We start from the raw sequence: 16,409 nt of genomic DNA on the forward strand, positions 1-16,409 counted from the left end.
CTGTTAGGTACTCATCTGGACTGTGGAACCATTGGCACACATTTTTGTATGTCAGGAACTGACATTTGGACTTTATGTTTTATTGTTTTGTTTTTTAATGTTTTAGTGATTTGTTTTTAATGTTTTGTATTGTGATTTTATATGTTTAATGCAGGGGTCGGCAACCCAACATGTTGAAAGAGCCACATTTGACCAAAAATACAAAAAAACTAATCTGTCTGGAGCCGCAAAAAGTTAAAAGCCTTATGTAAGTATTATAATGAAGGCAACACATTAAATAAGTGTCTCAAAAGGTTTGATAACTCCTGGAAATGACTGCCTTAAAACTGCCAAAGGTATAGATGTGTGTGCCCAAGTAGAAGGGAAGTTTGTCTTCTTCTAATGGATTTATTACAATCTTTGCAAGCTGGGTAACGTTTGCTATGGTCTGGAACAACATGGCACACAATAAGAAATGCAGCCGATATTACTTACAGATAAAGTGTCATGAAACATGCAAATATAAATTAAATACACAGAGGACATAAGTAAAGGAAAATAAATAAACAAATATACCTCCAAACGAGTCATAATGATGCACTATGTACACAAAGCTAGCCTAAATAGCATGTTAGCATGGATTTATAGCACTCCACGCAAGTCAGTAACATCAACAAAGCTCACATTGGTGCATTCACACACAGCATAAAACGTTTGGTGGACAAAATGAGACAAAGAAGGAGTGGCATTAAACACGTCCTTCTGTGGCAGCGAAGGAAAAAGTTGTACACATATACCAACTGTGGTGAGTTCTAGGACCGCCAAAATTAGTAGGACAAAATGGCGCTGGCCAAATACTGTCATCAGTGAAGCATAAACACAAACATACTAAACAGTGGGCTTTATAACAATTAGCAAGATTCGTGTGATGTTTGTCCTCCTAAAGAAATATTCTTAAAACAATAAATATACTTTTGAAAAATCTCCAGGGAGCCACTAAGGCGGTGCTAAAGAGCCGCATACGGCTCGAGAGCCGCGGGTTGCTGACCCCGGATTTAATGGATATTAAATTCTGCAATAAAGATTGATGATGATATGTGTGGAGCGTGTGCCATTGTAAATCAGCAATGAAGTCAACATATTTCCTCAAAGGCCTCAGCTGGGTGCATTGTCGACAGTGCACCACCACTCCCCCCCACCCCCCAATTAGGAAACAAGTTAATTAGCTTTACTATGACTGATGCCACCATGTGCAATAAAACACGACAGCCATCTTTACCACAATACAAGTTTACGAGGACTTTAAACATAAACGCGCTGCTGCATTCAGTGTGGAACAAACGCTGTTAAACATTTTAACCCTGACATAAGAAGATTTAGGGATTGTAAGAAAAAAAATAAGAGAGAAAATGATGCGATGTCAGAGAGAGCACCTCACTGGAAGGGTTGTGGAAATCTTCCAGAGTGAATGTATTCCTTATGGGACAAACATAGGAGTAGTGAACAGAAAAATGAGAGCAAGAACCAGAGCTACCTTCATATAGGTACCAGTATATTATATATTTACAGTACTATGAAACACATTGTTTTGCAATGCGAGCATTGTTGCATTTCTAAATATAGAGTAGCCTCTGGTATTCTCTACAGTTCAGTAAAAAAAAAAAAAAAAATTCCCAGCCATTATATGAGGAAATATAGTAGATGCCATTTTTTCTGCATTTCAGTAAGTGGAAGCCTTGCGGCTGGCAGAGACCTGTGATCTCTGCTGGTACATTGGAACAAAATTGTCATCGCCGTGACATCGAACGTTAGGAAAAAGCTAACATTTTCCAGGTTGACTGCTCTGCAGAAGAAAGAGTAAAAACTGACACTACTGACCTCCTACACTGCAAAAAGTCAGCGTTCAAAAACAAGACAGAAAAATACAAAATTAGGGGTATTTTATTTGAACAAACCAAAATTATCTGCCAATTGAATAAGAAAATTTGGCTTGTCAAGACTTTCCAAAACAAGTAAAATTAGCTAACCTCAATGAACCTCAAAAACACCTTAAAATAAGTATATTTTCAATAATAACAACTGTACTACTATATGAGTACGTATTTTCTATTGTTTCATTAAATATAGAGAGCAAAGTCCAAAAGCCAACAGTTAGAGATGCTACCTCAGTAGAAGCATTTAAGTCCCATCTTAAAACTCATTTGTATACTCTAGCCTTTAAATAGATCCCCTTTTTAGACCAGTTGATCTGCCGTTTCTTTTCTTTTCTCTTCTGCCCCCCTCTCCCTGAGGTCTGGTGGCCATGGATGAAGTGCTGGCTCCAAGGTTTCTCATAATCATTCATATTGACGTCCCACTGGGTTGTGTGTTTTTCCTTGCCCTTTTGTGGGCTCTGAACCGAGGATGTCGTTGTGGCTTGTGCAGCCCTTTGAGACACTTGTGATTTAGGGCTATATAAATAAACATTGATTGATTGATCTGTTTAAATATCAGACACAATTGTGTCCAAGTCATGATTTTTATTTCATGCTTGAAATAAGAAATTATTACTTTAAAAATGTAGTTTTATACTTGTGAGTGTTGATGACACAGCTTTGCATGTTTTACTCAATATAGGTCATAAAATCGCAGCAAAAAGCTGTAATCTTACTGAAATAATTTAGGACATAAACCCTTAAAACAAGTAAAACACTAACATTAAATTGTTTAGTGAGAAGAGTTATCTTATCAGACAGAAAATAAGCAAATATCACCCTCATTTGAGATTTTTAATCTTACTTAGATTTCAGTTTTTGCAGTGTATCTCTCAACCTTCAAATTTTTGTGTTCACAAAAGAGTTGTTCATAGAAATTAACCGCCACTAATGCTCTCAAATCAATGCGTAGGATGCTGAAAAGGCAACAACAACCAACCTCATTGAATCGAAATTGAAAGAGTAAATTAAACCACATTTTTAGGTATAATGATTGATGACAAATTGAACTGGAAATCTCATGTAACAAATATACAACATAAAGTAGCAAGCAACACATCGATAATGAATAAAGTAAAACATGGTTTGGACCAAAAAACACTTCATATTCTCTACTGCTCGCTAGTGTTACCATACCTGAGTTACTGTGTAGAAATATGTGGAAAAAATTACAAAAGTACACTTTATTCATTAACGGTGTTACATAAAAGATCAGTTAAAACAATACACAATGTTGGATATAGAGAACATACAAATCCTTTACTTATTGGATCAAAGAAACTGAAATTTCACAGCGATTAGCCCAGCTGATGATAGAACTGTTCAAATGCACCTTCTGGTGGACGAGAAAAAAGATTAATCTGATGACGAGGATATCTACCTGGACGGTGTTCCTGATCTGTTTCCAGACACTGGTGACTATATATATAGAAAAATATGATGACGTTGAACTCAAAGTGTAAACATAACTTGGTCCTAAAGAAATTAACTATTAACTGAAAATGGCAAGAAGTTATTGGGGATAAGAAGATTCTGGGGAAGCTATGTGATAAACAGGAGTGAAATGTTAGAATAATTATGTATATTTTATCATCATAACTTTATGCATAAGGGCCGTTGATATAAACTATTGTCAATTGTGCCGAAGTGGTATTTTTGTATCTATGCAAGCTGGCAATCCAAATGATTGCCACTTGTTTTTATAAGTGTTGTGTCCAGATTTGGCCTGCTGATGGCCAAGGCCGAACACCGCCTTGACACAGACAGAGCAGATACAAGGCGATATGACCTGTGTCATCTACTTTTTATTTATTCTATAATCCTATATTGTGTCTAACTGGAGTTGTCGAGATTACCTCCTTCCCTCAGCAATAAGTTCAGTGATGTAACAGGGCTTTCAAAATAAATAAATGAGGCGGGCGGGCTTGACTTTTAGAACGTAGTTTGGATCTGTAACTAGAATACAGCCCGAAATACGTGTCTCCTCATGAGCTAAATTGAGCTCTGTCTCTGCATAATTCCTTGCTTCTTGTCTGATTAATAGATGTCATCAGTGTTTGAACCTGAAAATGACAGTGAATTTGCAAACAGCTAAAATTATACACAAAGCAAACTATAACCTGCTACCCAAGAATATACAACAACTCTTCTCAACAAAATAGAGATATAATCTCAGAGAAAAATGTAATTTAAAACATTTGTATGCACGTACAACCCTTAAAACAATCAGTATATCTGTATGTGGGATTAAATTATGGGATGGATTAAGCAAAACAATCAAACCATGTACTAATATGATCCACTTTAAGAAACTCTTCAAACTTAGTGTTTGTAAAGTACAAAGAAAAAGAACCATGATAAATATTCTGAATGTATTTCATCCATCCATTCTTTCATTCTCAAAATAATCTTACTTATTTCATCATATGAAATATGACTTACTTCACCAATCATTATTTATTTATTAATTTTCATTGTGATTACTTATGCAGTATATTGTGAATACATTGAGAACAAGAAGTGAACAAAGGTTTAAGCAACTGTTATGTAAAAGAAAAGGGGTAGGATTAAATAAACTTTGCTTCTTCCTACTCCTTTTCGAACATGTTGAAAAGAGAAACTAGAGATTGTGATGTATTATGTTGTATGCTTGCATGTTCAAAATAAACTCAAACTCAGACCTTGGAGAGAGAGAAGAGGCATTATGGATGACGCTTCTACTATTTGAGTAGGACTTACGTTTCATCTGTGTATGAAATTCCAAAGTATTCCTTCTCCTTGAGGTTGAAGTGAGAGGCCACCAGGTCCAGGAGGTCCTTAGCCATCAATTTAGGCTGCAGAAAAATACATCCAATATCATTAATGTTGTGTAAATTAAGTTGCGCAACTTCACTGCACACACACACTGCTGTATTTTATATTCGAGAAGTTATTTGATTGACGGCAGTGACGAAGCATTCTTACACAGATCAGGGAGAGGTGCAACAGAATAAGTAAGACAAAAACAGAGATTAATGGCAAGGAGTAGGTTGTGGATGCTGCTGACAGTGCTGCGGCCATGCCCTCCCTCCCCACTCTCCTTTCAGCCTCTGACCCACACCTACTGCAGAGTCATGCCTCTGGGCCAGAGCGCCGTACTGCAGAGAAGAGGGCTGCAGCCAGCATGAGCTCCTGATGGTTGGCTCTAGTTCATGCTGTGGGATAACGTCCAGTTGAAAGTGACGTACAGACCAGGATAAGTGATGACAACCCCCCCACCCCATTCACTCATCTCACCACTAACAACATCTTAAATCAAAGCCAGGCGGGACTGCAGCCTCATGCTGCTGGGCCGTGACATCTTGAGTAACAGCACACCCCACCCTGGGGTTAACCATGGGTGTGCCTTGCCCTGGCCTACTCAAAGTCTTTACTCTCACCCACACGCACATGGTGACCATGCACGCGGCTTAGAAGTCAAATATTGGAAGAAGAAAAAAAATCATCACACACATCCACAAGCACTGTTACTGTTAGCTATAAAACTAAGCAGTGCATCTTCTGAACAATCTTCCCCCTGAGGTGAAGTACTATCTACTCACAGCACACTTGCAACCACAGTGACAGATGCTACTGGGAGCTATTTAAATAGAAGGCAGTGATGTCATTCCCAACACACATCTCCACTGACCTAGATCACATATAAGACGCCTACAGTGATTTTTCTTGCTCCACAAAAAAAAGCGCAGGAGAACACAACAGAGAAGAAAATATACAATGTCTTCCTGATGGTCCTATCTATCAGCTTTGAAACATAAATCGCGGAACATAATAATAGCTAATATTACAAACCCTGTTTCCATATGAGTTGGGAAATTGTGTTGGATGTATATATAAACGGAATACAATGATTTGCAAATCATTTTCCACCCATATTCAGTTGAATATGCTACAAAGACAACATATTTGATGTTCAAACTGATAAAAAAAAATTTTTTTGCAAATAATAATTAACTTTAGAATTCGATGCCAGCAACACGTGACAAAACAGTTGGGAAAGGTGGCAATAAATACTGATAAGGTTGAGGAATGCTCATCAAACACTTATTTGGAACATTCCATAGATGTCCAGGCTAATTGGGAACAGGTGGGTGCCATGATTGGGTATAAAAACAGCTTCCCAAAAAATGCTCAGTCTTTCACAAGAAAGGATGGGGCGAGGTACACCCCTTTGTCCAGAACTGCGTGAGCAAATAGTCAAACAGTTTAAGAACAACGTTTCTCAAAGTGCAATTGCAAGAAATTTAGGGCTTTCAACATCTAGGGTCCATAATATCATCAAAAGGTTCAGAGAATCTGAAAAAAATCACTCCACGTAAGCAGCATCGCCGGACACCAACATTGAATGACCGTGACCTTCAATCCCTCAGACGGCACTGTATCAAAAACCGACATCAATCTCTAAAGGATATCACCACATGGGCTCAGAAACACTTCGGAAAATCACTGTCACTAAATACAGTTTGTCGCTACATCTGTAAGTGCAAGTTAAAGTTCTAATATGCAAGGCAAATGCCATTTATCAACAACATCCAGAAACGCCGCCGGCTTCTCTGGGCCCAAGATCATCTAAGACAGGGGTCTCAAACTCAATTTACCTGGGGCCACTGGATGCAGAAACTGGGTGAGGCTCGGCCGCGAGAAAAGATTTCTTAAAAATCTAACATGCACTTTTTAATTAATTCACCTTCTATGAATGGCTTTCCCGCCCTTGTAACATACTTGCCAACCCTCACGATTTTTCAGGGAGACTCCTGAATTTCACTGCATCTCCCGACAATCTACCGGTGCAACCATTCTCCCCAATTTTTCCCAATTTTCACCCGACCGACATTATTAAGGGCTGCCGTGACTGCACTGCCTTTAACGTCCTCTACAACAGTGGTTCTCAACCTTTTTTCAGTGATGTACCCCCTGTGAATTTTTTTTAAATTCAAGTACCCCCTAATAGAGCAAACCATTTTGGTTGGAAATAAAAGAGATAAAGAAGTAAAATACAGCATTATGTCATCAGTTTCTGATTTATTAAATTGCATAACAGTGCAAAATATTGCTCATTTGTAGTGGTCTTTCTTGAACAATTTAGAAAAAAAGATATAAAAATAACTAAAAACTTGTTGAAAAATGTTGGATTGTTGTATTATTTTTTCACAGTTTATGAATTCACACTTATATTTTGTTGAAGTATTATCCAATAAATTTATTTATGAATTGCTGCTATTTTTTAGAATATATATAATAATTCTCACTTGTCCCCTGGCATGCCTTCACGTACCCCCAGGGGTTCGCATACCCCCAATTAGAGCACTACTGCTCTACAACATGTCATCGCGTACGCTTTTTCACCACACAACCAAAGTGACGACTCTGTAACTGGTTGTGTGAGACTTGTGCAGAACTACGTAAGAGGCTGCAAGACGTACTTGGTCAACAGCCATACAGGTCACACTGAGGGTGTCCGTATAAACAACTTTAACACTGTTACAAATATGCGCCACACTTCGAACCCACACAAAACAAGAATGACAAACACATTTTGGGAGAACATCCGGACCCTAACACAACTTAAACACAAGAGAACAAATACCCAGAACATCTTGCAGCCCTAACTCTCCCGGGCTACAGTATACACCACCTCAACCGACGCAAGTAGGGAGGGTGGGGGTGTGGGGGTGTGTGGGGTTGGTGGTAGCGGGGGTGTGTATATTGAAGCCCGGAAGACTTAGGGCTGCATGGGATTCTGGGTATTTGTTGTGTTGTGTTTATGTTGTATTACGGTGCGGCTGATCTCCCGAAATGTGTTTGTCATTTTTGTTTGGTGTGGGTTCACAGTCTGGCACATATTTGTAAGAGTGTTAAAGTGTTTTTTACGGACACCCTCAGTGTGACCTGTATGGCTGTTTATCAAATATGTCTTGCAATGGCACACGTGTGTACAACACAGTCAGGTGCAACATATGATTGGGCTTGCACCTTGTTTGCACAGGATGTAGAGAGCGCTAATGGCAGGGCCATTATGGCACCCCCTGAATATTGTTGATTAGGTAAAAATCGACAGGTATTTGAGAGAGAATGGATGCCCTGAATTCAGGGGTATTCAGGTGTCAAGCGCCGTTCATATTAAACTTGCGGGCCGCACCAACATTAAATTGTCATATCAACGTGCGGGCCGCAAAATAACGACTCGCGGGCCGCATGTTTGACACCCCTGATCTAAGATGAACTGATGCAAAGTTGAAAAGTGTTCTGTGGTCTGACGAGTCCACATGTAAAATTTCGGGGGGAATATTCGATATCGTGTCATCCGGACCAAAGGGGAAGCGAACCATCCAGGCTGTTATTGACGCAAAGTTCAAAAGGCAGCATCTGTGATGGTATCGGGGTGCATTAGTGCCCAAGGCATTGGTAACTTACACATCTGTGAAGGCACCATTAATGCTGAAAGGTACATACAGGTTTTGGAACAACATATGCTGCCATCTAAGCGCCGTCTTTTTCATGGACGCCCCTGCTTATTTCAGCAAGACAATGTCAAGCCACATTCAGCACATGTTACAACAGCGTGGCTTCGTAAAAAAAGGGCGCGGGTACTTTCCCGGCCCGCCTGCAGTCCAGACCTGTCTCCCATCAAAAATGTGTGGCGCATTATGTAGCGAAAAATAGCGGAGACCCCGGACTGTTGAACGACTGAAGTTCTACATAAAACAACAATGGGAAAGAATTCTACTTTCAAAGCTTCAACAATTAGTTTCCTCAATTCCCAAACATGTATTGAGTGTTGTTAAAAGTAAAGGTGATGTAAAACAGTGGTGAACATGCCCTTTCCCAACTACTTTGGCACGTGTTGCAGCCATGAAATTCCAAGTTAATTATTATTTGCAAAAAAAAATAAAGTTTATGAGTTTGAACATCAAATATATTGTCTTTTTAATGCATTCAATTGAATATGGGTTGAAAAGGTTTTGCAAATCATTGTATTCCGTTTATACTTACATCTAACACAACTTCCCAACTCATATATGGAAACGGGGTTTGTAGTTGTGATTTTCCTCTAGGCATGAAAGTTTAAAATGAGCATATATTAACGCAGTATGAACAAGAATGTTTTAATGTAGACACATAGAATGATCATACGTCTGTGATTATATGCATTAATTGTTCATTCAAGGCTAAAACTAAATATCCAGATATATATGGTGTATAGCTGGGGTCACCAACCTTTTTGAAACCAAGAGCTACTTCTTGGGTACTCAGGGTTTCCCACACATTCATTTATTTGTGGCGGCCCGCCACGAAAGAATTACGGCCGCCAACAAATTAAAAAAAAAAAAAAAGTTTTTTTATTTTTTTCCCTCTGGCTTTTGACTCGCTCGACCACTCATAAAAGCAATTGGACTCTGTCTGTGAATGGAGCTTGTAGTTACATATTATATAAATATGTAAATATTATATAAATATGTATATAAATATGTACATATTCCAACTCCGCGTTCTTCTTGGTCATTGCCGCCGCCGCCACCGCGCCCGACCACACCACCACAAATAGATGCCTGACCTGTGGGAAACACTGGAACTGATTAATGCGAAGGGCTACCAGTTTGATACACACTTAAATAAATTGCCAGAAATAGCCAATTTGCTCAATTTACCTTTAATAAATAAATCTATATGTATAAAAAAAATGTGTATTTCTGTTTGCCATTCCGTATATAAATGAACAGTTTAAAAGAGGACAAAACAGGGGAAAAAAATGAAAATTAAATTTTGAAACATAGTTTATATTCAATTTCGACTCTTTAAAATTCAAAATTCAACCGAAAAAAAGAAGAGAAAAACTAATCTTTTTGAAAAAATTAAAAAAATAATTCATGGAACATCATTAGTAATTTTTCCTGATTAAGAATAATATTAGAATTTTGATGACATGTTTTAAATAGGTTAAAATCCAATCTGCACTTTGTTAGAATATATAACAAATTGGACGAAGCTATATTTCTAACAAAGACAAATCATTATTTCTTCTAGATTTTCCAGAACTTTCCAAAGACTTTGAAATAAGATTTAAATTTGATTCTACAGATTTTATAGATTTGCCAGAATAATCTTTTTGAATTTTAATCATAATAAGTTAGAAAAAATATTTCACAATTATTCTTCGTCGAAAAATCGGAAGCTATAATGAAGAATTAAATTAAAATGTATTTATTATTCTTAAATTGGCAGAAAAGAAGAGGAAGGAATTTAAAAGGTAAAAAGGTATATGTGTTTAAAAATCCTAAAATAATTTTTAAGGTTGTATTTTTTCTCTAAAATTGTCTTTCTGAAAGTTATAAGAAGCAAAGTAAAAAAATAAATGAATTTATTTAAACAAGTGAAGACCAAGTCTTTAAAATATTTTCTTGGATTTTCAAATTCTATTTGAGTTTTATCTCTCTTAGATTAAAAATGTCAAGCAAAGCGGACCAGCTTGCTAGTAAATAAATACAAAATAAAAAAATAGCGGCCGCTCACTGGTAAGTGCTGCTATTTGAGTTATTTTTAGAACAGGCCAGCGGGCTACTCATCTGGTCCCAACGGGCTACCTGGTGCCCGCGGGCACCGTGTTGGTGAGCCCTGGTGTATCGTGACGTGGCCTAAAAATATTGAGATATTAATAAAAAAGGCCATATAGCCCAGCCCTGGTTCAAACAAAATTAATAATGTTACATTGGCTCACTACTTTACCTATAATTAAAAGGTAAGGTAAAAGTTTTATAGTGGTTAACTTGTATCTATTCTTTTATGAGTTAAAAGGGTGAAATGTTAAAGTGTTTTCCTTCTCAGTTAAAACGCTTTATGAGGAACCTAGTTTGACCTCAGAACGGAATACTTCTATTGCTACCAAGAGACGCAAAATAAAAACAAAAAATTAAGCGAGAATAATAGTATACTTGTGCTAGATTGGCAAACCACCCAAAGTCAGCAACTGTCTTGCTGGACCACTATAAGCTCCCCCCAGGGGAATAAATGGCATAGCCAATGAATGGAAATCTTGGCTCTGGAACCATGCTTTCTTTTAGGCATTAGCCCCGATGAATGTTTTGGGTCCATCTGAGACACACACCGCATGGTCTCTTATTACCACACAGCCGTCAACAACACGGGCGATAATAGCAATTATTCTGCAACCATGCAACCGCAGCGGAATCAACAGTGAGCAAAGGAACAGGGAGCAAATAATAAAGACTGGTGTGATGAGCTGAGAGCAACAAAAGCTATCCTAGGAGATTTGTACAAATTACTTCCCACGTTGCTACATGTTACACTTGCTACAGCGTTGAAATGGATAATCGAGTTTATTTAGTTTTTACTGTGACTACTTGCTTTGTTCAGCACATGGTAAATCTTGCTTTCGTGATTATGAATGCAACTAACGACTATTTTGAAGGTCGACTAGTCATCGACAATATTAACGTTTAGTTTACTAATCGGATTATGAAGCACACGCCTATTTAGTGGCTACTTAGTGTCATCAGACCACAGAACTTTCGTCCAAAAGGTCTTATCTTTGTCCATGTGATGTCAAATGAAACAAATATTGAGCTGTTTGGCCACAATACCCAGCAATATATTTGGAAGGGAAATGGTGAGGCCTTTAATCCCAGGAACACCATTCCTACTGTCAAGCAGGGTGGTGGTGGTGGTGGTGGTATTATGCTCAAGGCTGTTTTGCTGCCAACGGTACTGGTGCTTTACAAAGAGTAAATGAGACTATGAAAAAGGAGGATTACCTCCAAATTCTTTAGGACAACCTAAATTCATCAGCCCAGAGGTTGGGTCTTGGGCGCAGTTGGGTGTTCCAACAGGTCAATGACCCCAAAAGACACGAAAAAAGTGGTAAATGAATGGCTAAATCAGGCTAGAATGAAGATTTTAAAAGGGCCTTCCCAAAGTCCCGACTTAAATGTGTGGACAATGCTGAAGAAACAAGTCCATGTCAGAAAACCAACAAATTTTGCTGAACTGCACACATTTTGTCAAGAGGAGTGGTCAAAAATTCCACCAGAAGCTTACCAGAAGCTTGTGGATGGCTACCAAAAGTCCCTTCAGCCAAACTTTAGAACGGTCTGCAAGAGTTTATTTACAATAAATCAATCGATTCTCGATTACTGACATTCACTAATCGATTCTATAATCGTCTATGTCCGAATTGCGATGCATCTAAAAATCGATTATTTCCCCCACCTCTACTTGCAGGTGACAATGGTACTAAAACTAGAGTTGTCCAATAATGGCTTTTCTGCCGATATCCAATATTCCGATAATGTCCAACTCTCAATTACCGATTCTGATATCAACTGGAACCGATTTATATACAGTCGTGGAATCAACACATTTTTAGGCCTAATTTTGTTGTGATGCCCTGCTGGATACATTAAACAATGTAACAAGGTTTTCCAAGATAAATCAACCCAAGTTATGGAAAAAAATGCCAACATGGCACTGCCATATTTATTATTGAAGTCACTAAGTGCATTATTTTTTTGAACATGCCTCAAAACAGCAGCTCGGAATTTGGGACATGCTCTCCCTGAGAGAGCATGAGGAGGTTGAGGTGGGCGGGGGTTAGCGTAGGGTGTATATTGTAGCGTCCCAATGAGCTAGTGCTGCAAGGGGTTTTGGGTATTTGTTCTGTTGTGTTTATGTTGTGTGACGGTGCGGATGTTCTCCCGAAATGTGTTTGTCATTCTTTTTTGGTGTGGATTCACAGTCCCCATCCATTTTCTACTGCTTATTCCCTTTTGGGGTCGCGGGGGGCGCTGGCGCCTATCTCAGCTACAATCGGGCGGAAGGTGGGGTACACCCTGGACAATTCACAGTGTGGCGCATATTTGTAACAGTTTGAAAGTTGTTTATATGGCCACCCTCAGTGTATATGTGTGTATGGCTGTTGACCAAGTATGCTTTGCATTCACTTGTGTGTGAAAAGCCGTAGATACTATGTGATTGGGCCAGCACGCAAAGGCAGTGCCTTTAAGGCACGCACCCAATATTGTTGTCTGAGTGGAAATCGGGAGAAATTCAGGAGAATGGTTTCCCAGAGAGATTTTTGGGAGGGGCACTGAAATCCGAGAGTCTCCCGGGAAAATCGGGAGGGTTGGCAAGTATGACTGGGAGACGCAACTGCTCTGTATTTCTCCCTACGTCTGTGTACCACGCTGTACAGTGGCGTTTTAAAAAGTCATACATTTTACTTTTTGAAACCGATACCGATAATTACCGATATTACATTTTAAAGCATATATCGGCAGTCCGATATTATCGGACATCTCTAACTAAAACCATTATTAACATGCAGTCTGTGCAAAACAGGTCACTTTTAACAGTGCACTTGCCTTCCTGCTCCCCCAAATGTTGAGCAAATGTGACAGATGCACAAAGGCTGCACTGGTCAGAGCCAATTAGACTAATCGTAATTTGTTAAACTTTACAACAAGGATATCAGTGTCATGTTATCATCACTTTGTAAAGCAAGGGCCTTGAACATAGAGGTCGATGTAACATTTCCTGAGGACTAAAGAAACCAAGGCATTATTATTGAAGTACAAAAACACCCACGCTAACAAGGTCAAAGCCTTGCCTTTGGACGTGCATTCCATTTTAATGCATTCCAATTTGAGCCTCAATCTCACGCTGACACTTTATTTAAGTCCGTTTAAAAGTTTGAGTGCAAGCAGAACAAAAGGAAGAAAATCCTTCTTGATGGAGGTACAACAGCCTTCTGCTACATGGCCTCAATGCTCTATTTGCTGCCCATTAGCCCACACCATTTTAGCCTCAGGGAGTGAGAGCCATATGAACGACATATAGTTTTACAAGGGTGGTATATCAGTTAATCGGCTTCTACGTTTACAAGCTGACCAATAGGTGCGTTGGCCTCCTGGCACATAGCTGCCGCCCAATGAGGCGCAGCTCTGTAAACAAACCGCAAAGGACTTCCTCTCGAAAGGTAAGAGGAAGGTGGTAAACGACCGCTTTGGGATTAAACACCTGGCCAGTGTTACCAGTCGGTGACCCAAATGGGATCAAGATTTTGGAGGTGAACTGAAAACCTCCAACAGGAAAGGGAGGGGAACAAAATGCTGTGAAGCAATTATGACATGAAATAGTTCCAGCAAAGCGCAGGACTACTTTTCCACTTTGGAGGAGTTAGTACCATTTCCTCAAGAAAACTTTTGGAGAAAATGAAAGTGTGAGCTACAAAACATTTTTCATGTTGTGGTTTGTTTTGTGTCAATGCTTTCACTTATTTCAAAATGTCTATGACTCAGTTTTCACAGCAAAACGAATCGACCTGAGGGTATAAAGTCACAATGAACTGCATCAAAAACTGCAGAGGGGAACAACACGCCATAATCACGCCTTGAAGGATGCACAAATGAATGAATGCTGTATCATTTTCTAAAAACTATTATTAATCTACAAACACCGTTTCCAAATGTGTTGGGAAATTGTGTTAGATGTAAATACAAACGTATCACAATGATTTGCAAATCATTTTCAACCCATATTCAGTTGAATAAGCTACAAAGACAACATATTTGATGTTCAAACTGATAAAAAAAAATTTTTTTTTGCAAATAATCATTAACTTTAGAATTTGATGTCAGCAACACGTGACAACAAAATTGGGAAAGGTGGCAATAAATACTGATAAAGTTGAGGAAAGCTCATCAAACACTTATTTGGAACATCCCACAGGTGTGCACGAATTGGGAACAGGTGGGTGCCATGATTGGGAATAAAAACAGCTTCCCAAAAAATCCTCAGTCTTTCACAAAAAAGGATGGGGCGAGGTATACCCCTTTGTCCACAAAGGCGTGAGCAAATAGTCAAACATTTTAAGAACAACTTTTCTCAAAGTGCAATTGCAAGAAATTTTGGGATTTCAACATCTACGATCCATAATATCATCAAAAGAATCAGAAAATCTGGAGAAATCCCTCCACGTAAGCGGCATAGCCGGAAACCGACTTTGAATGACCGTGACCTTCAATCCCTCAGACGGCACTGTATAAAAAAACCGACATCAATCTCTAAAGAATATCACCACGTGGGCTCAGAAACACTTCAGAAAACCACTGTCACTAAAAACAGTTTGTCGCTACATCTGTAAGTGCAAGATAAAGCTCTACTATGCAAAGTGGAAGTCATTTATCAACAACATTTAAAAACGCCGCCGGCTTCTCTGGGCCCGAGATCATCTAAGATGAACTGATGCAAAGTGGAAAAGTGTTCTGTGGTCTGATGAGTCCACATTTCAAATTGTTTTTGGAAATATTCAACATCGTGTCATCCGGACCAAAGGGAAAGCGAACCATCCAGACTGTTATAGACGCAAAGTTCAAAAGCCAGCATCTGTGATGGTATGGGGGTGCATTAGTGCCCAAGGCATGGGTAACTTGCACATCTGTGAAGGCACCATTAATGCTGAAAGGTACATGCAGGTTTTGGAACAACATATGCTGCCATCTAATCACCGTCTTTTTCATGGACGCCCCTGCTTATTTCAGCAAGACAATGCCAACCACATTCAGCACGTGTTACAACAGCGTGGCTTCGTAAAAAAAAGAGTGCGGGCACTTTCCTGGCCCGCCTGCAGTCCAGACCTGTCTCCCATAGAAAATGTGTGGCGCATTATGAAGTGTAAAATACGACAGCGGAGACCCCGGACTGTTGAACGACTGAAGCTCTACATAAAACAAGAATGGGAAAGAATTCCACTTTCAAAGCTTCAAAAATTAGTTTCCTCAGTTCCCAAACGTTTATTGAGTTTTGTTAAAAGAAAATGTGATGTAACACAGTGGTGAACATGCGCTTTCCCAACTACTTTGGCACGTGTTGCAGCCATGAAATTCTAAGTTAATTATTATTTGCAAAAAAAAACAAAGTTTATGAGTTTGAACATCAAATATCTTGTCTTTCTAGTGCATTCAACTGAATATGGATTGAAAAGGATTTGGAAATATTTGTATTCCGTTTATATTTACATCTGACACAATTGCCCAACTCACATGGAAACGAGGTTTTTACTTGTATTAGGGTTGGGCGATATATCGCGGGTTTGTCTCTGTGCGATATACAAAATGACTGTATCGTATTATTCGAGTAGACGTTCTCACGCAGTTGTTTTTAGCTGCGGGCATTACACTACAGGCTCTCCTCGGTCTTTCCTGTGTCTCCTTCTCACAGACAAGCAGGCGCACATTCTTACATAAGTCACATACTGTCACGTCATACGTCACATACGTATACGGCCTCGCCCAGCAGAGAGGTAGCGGCGTGGCTAACGTTAGCTGTGATGCTAGCAGATTGTTGAGACAAAAAGAAGGTGCTAATCTCGTAATAAATGAAGGAAGAATTAATTCCCAAGAAAAA

At 39.1% G+C, this 16,409-nt stretch overlaps 1 protein-coding gene across 9 annotated transcripts in view; it reads right to left on the reverse strand.

The window, feature by feature from the left end:
* frmd4a (FERM domain containing 4A) overlaps positions 1 to 16,409 on the reverse strand; it is a 295,342-nt gene that overhangs the window by 66,168 nt on the left and 212,765 nt on the right. For all 9 annotated transcript variants that reach the window (XM_061916779.1, XM_061916777.1, XM_061916775.1 and 6 more), the window contains exon 3: positions 4,692 to 4,786. In XM_061916779.1, coding sequence (XP_061772763.1) covers positions 4,692 to 4,786 — 95 coding nt within the window. The remainder of the gene's footprint in view (positions 1 to 4,691; positions 4,787 to 16,409) is intronic.

The sequence above is a fragment of the Nerophis ophidion genome, linkage group LG12 (genome assembly GCF_033978795.1).
Source record: "Nerophis ophidion isolate RoL-2023_Sa linkage group LG12, RoL_Noph_v1.0, whole genome shotgun sequence".
Lineage (NCBI taxonomy): Eukaryota > Metazoa > Chordata > Actinopteri > Syngnathiformes > Syngnathidae > Nerophis > Nerophis ophidion.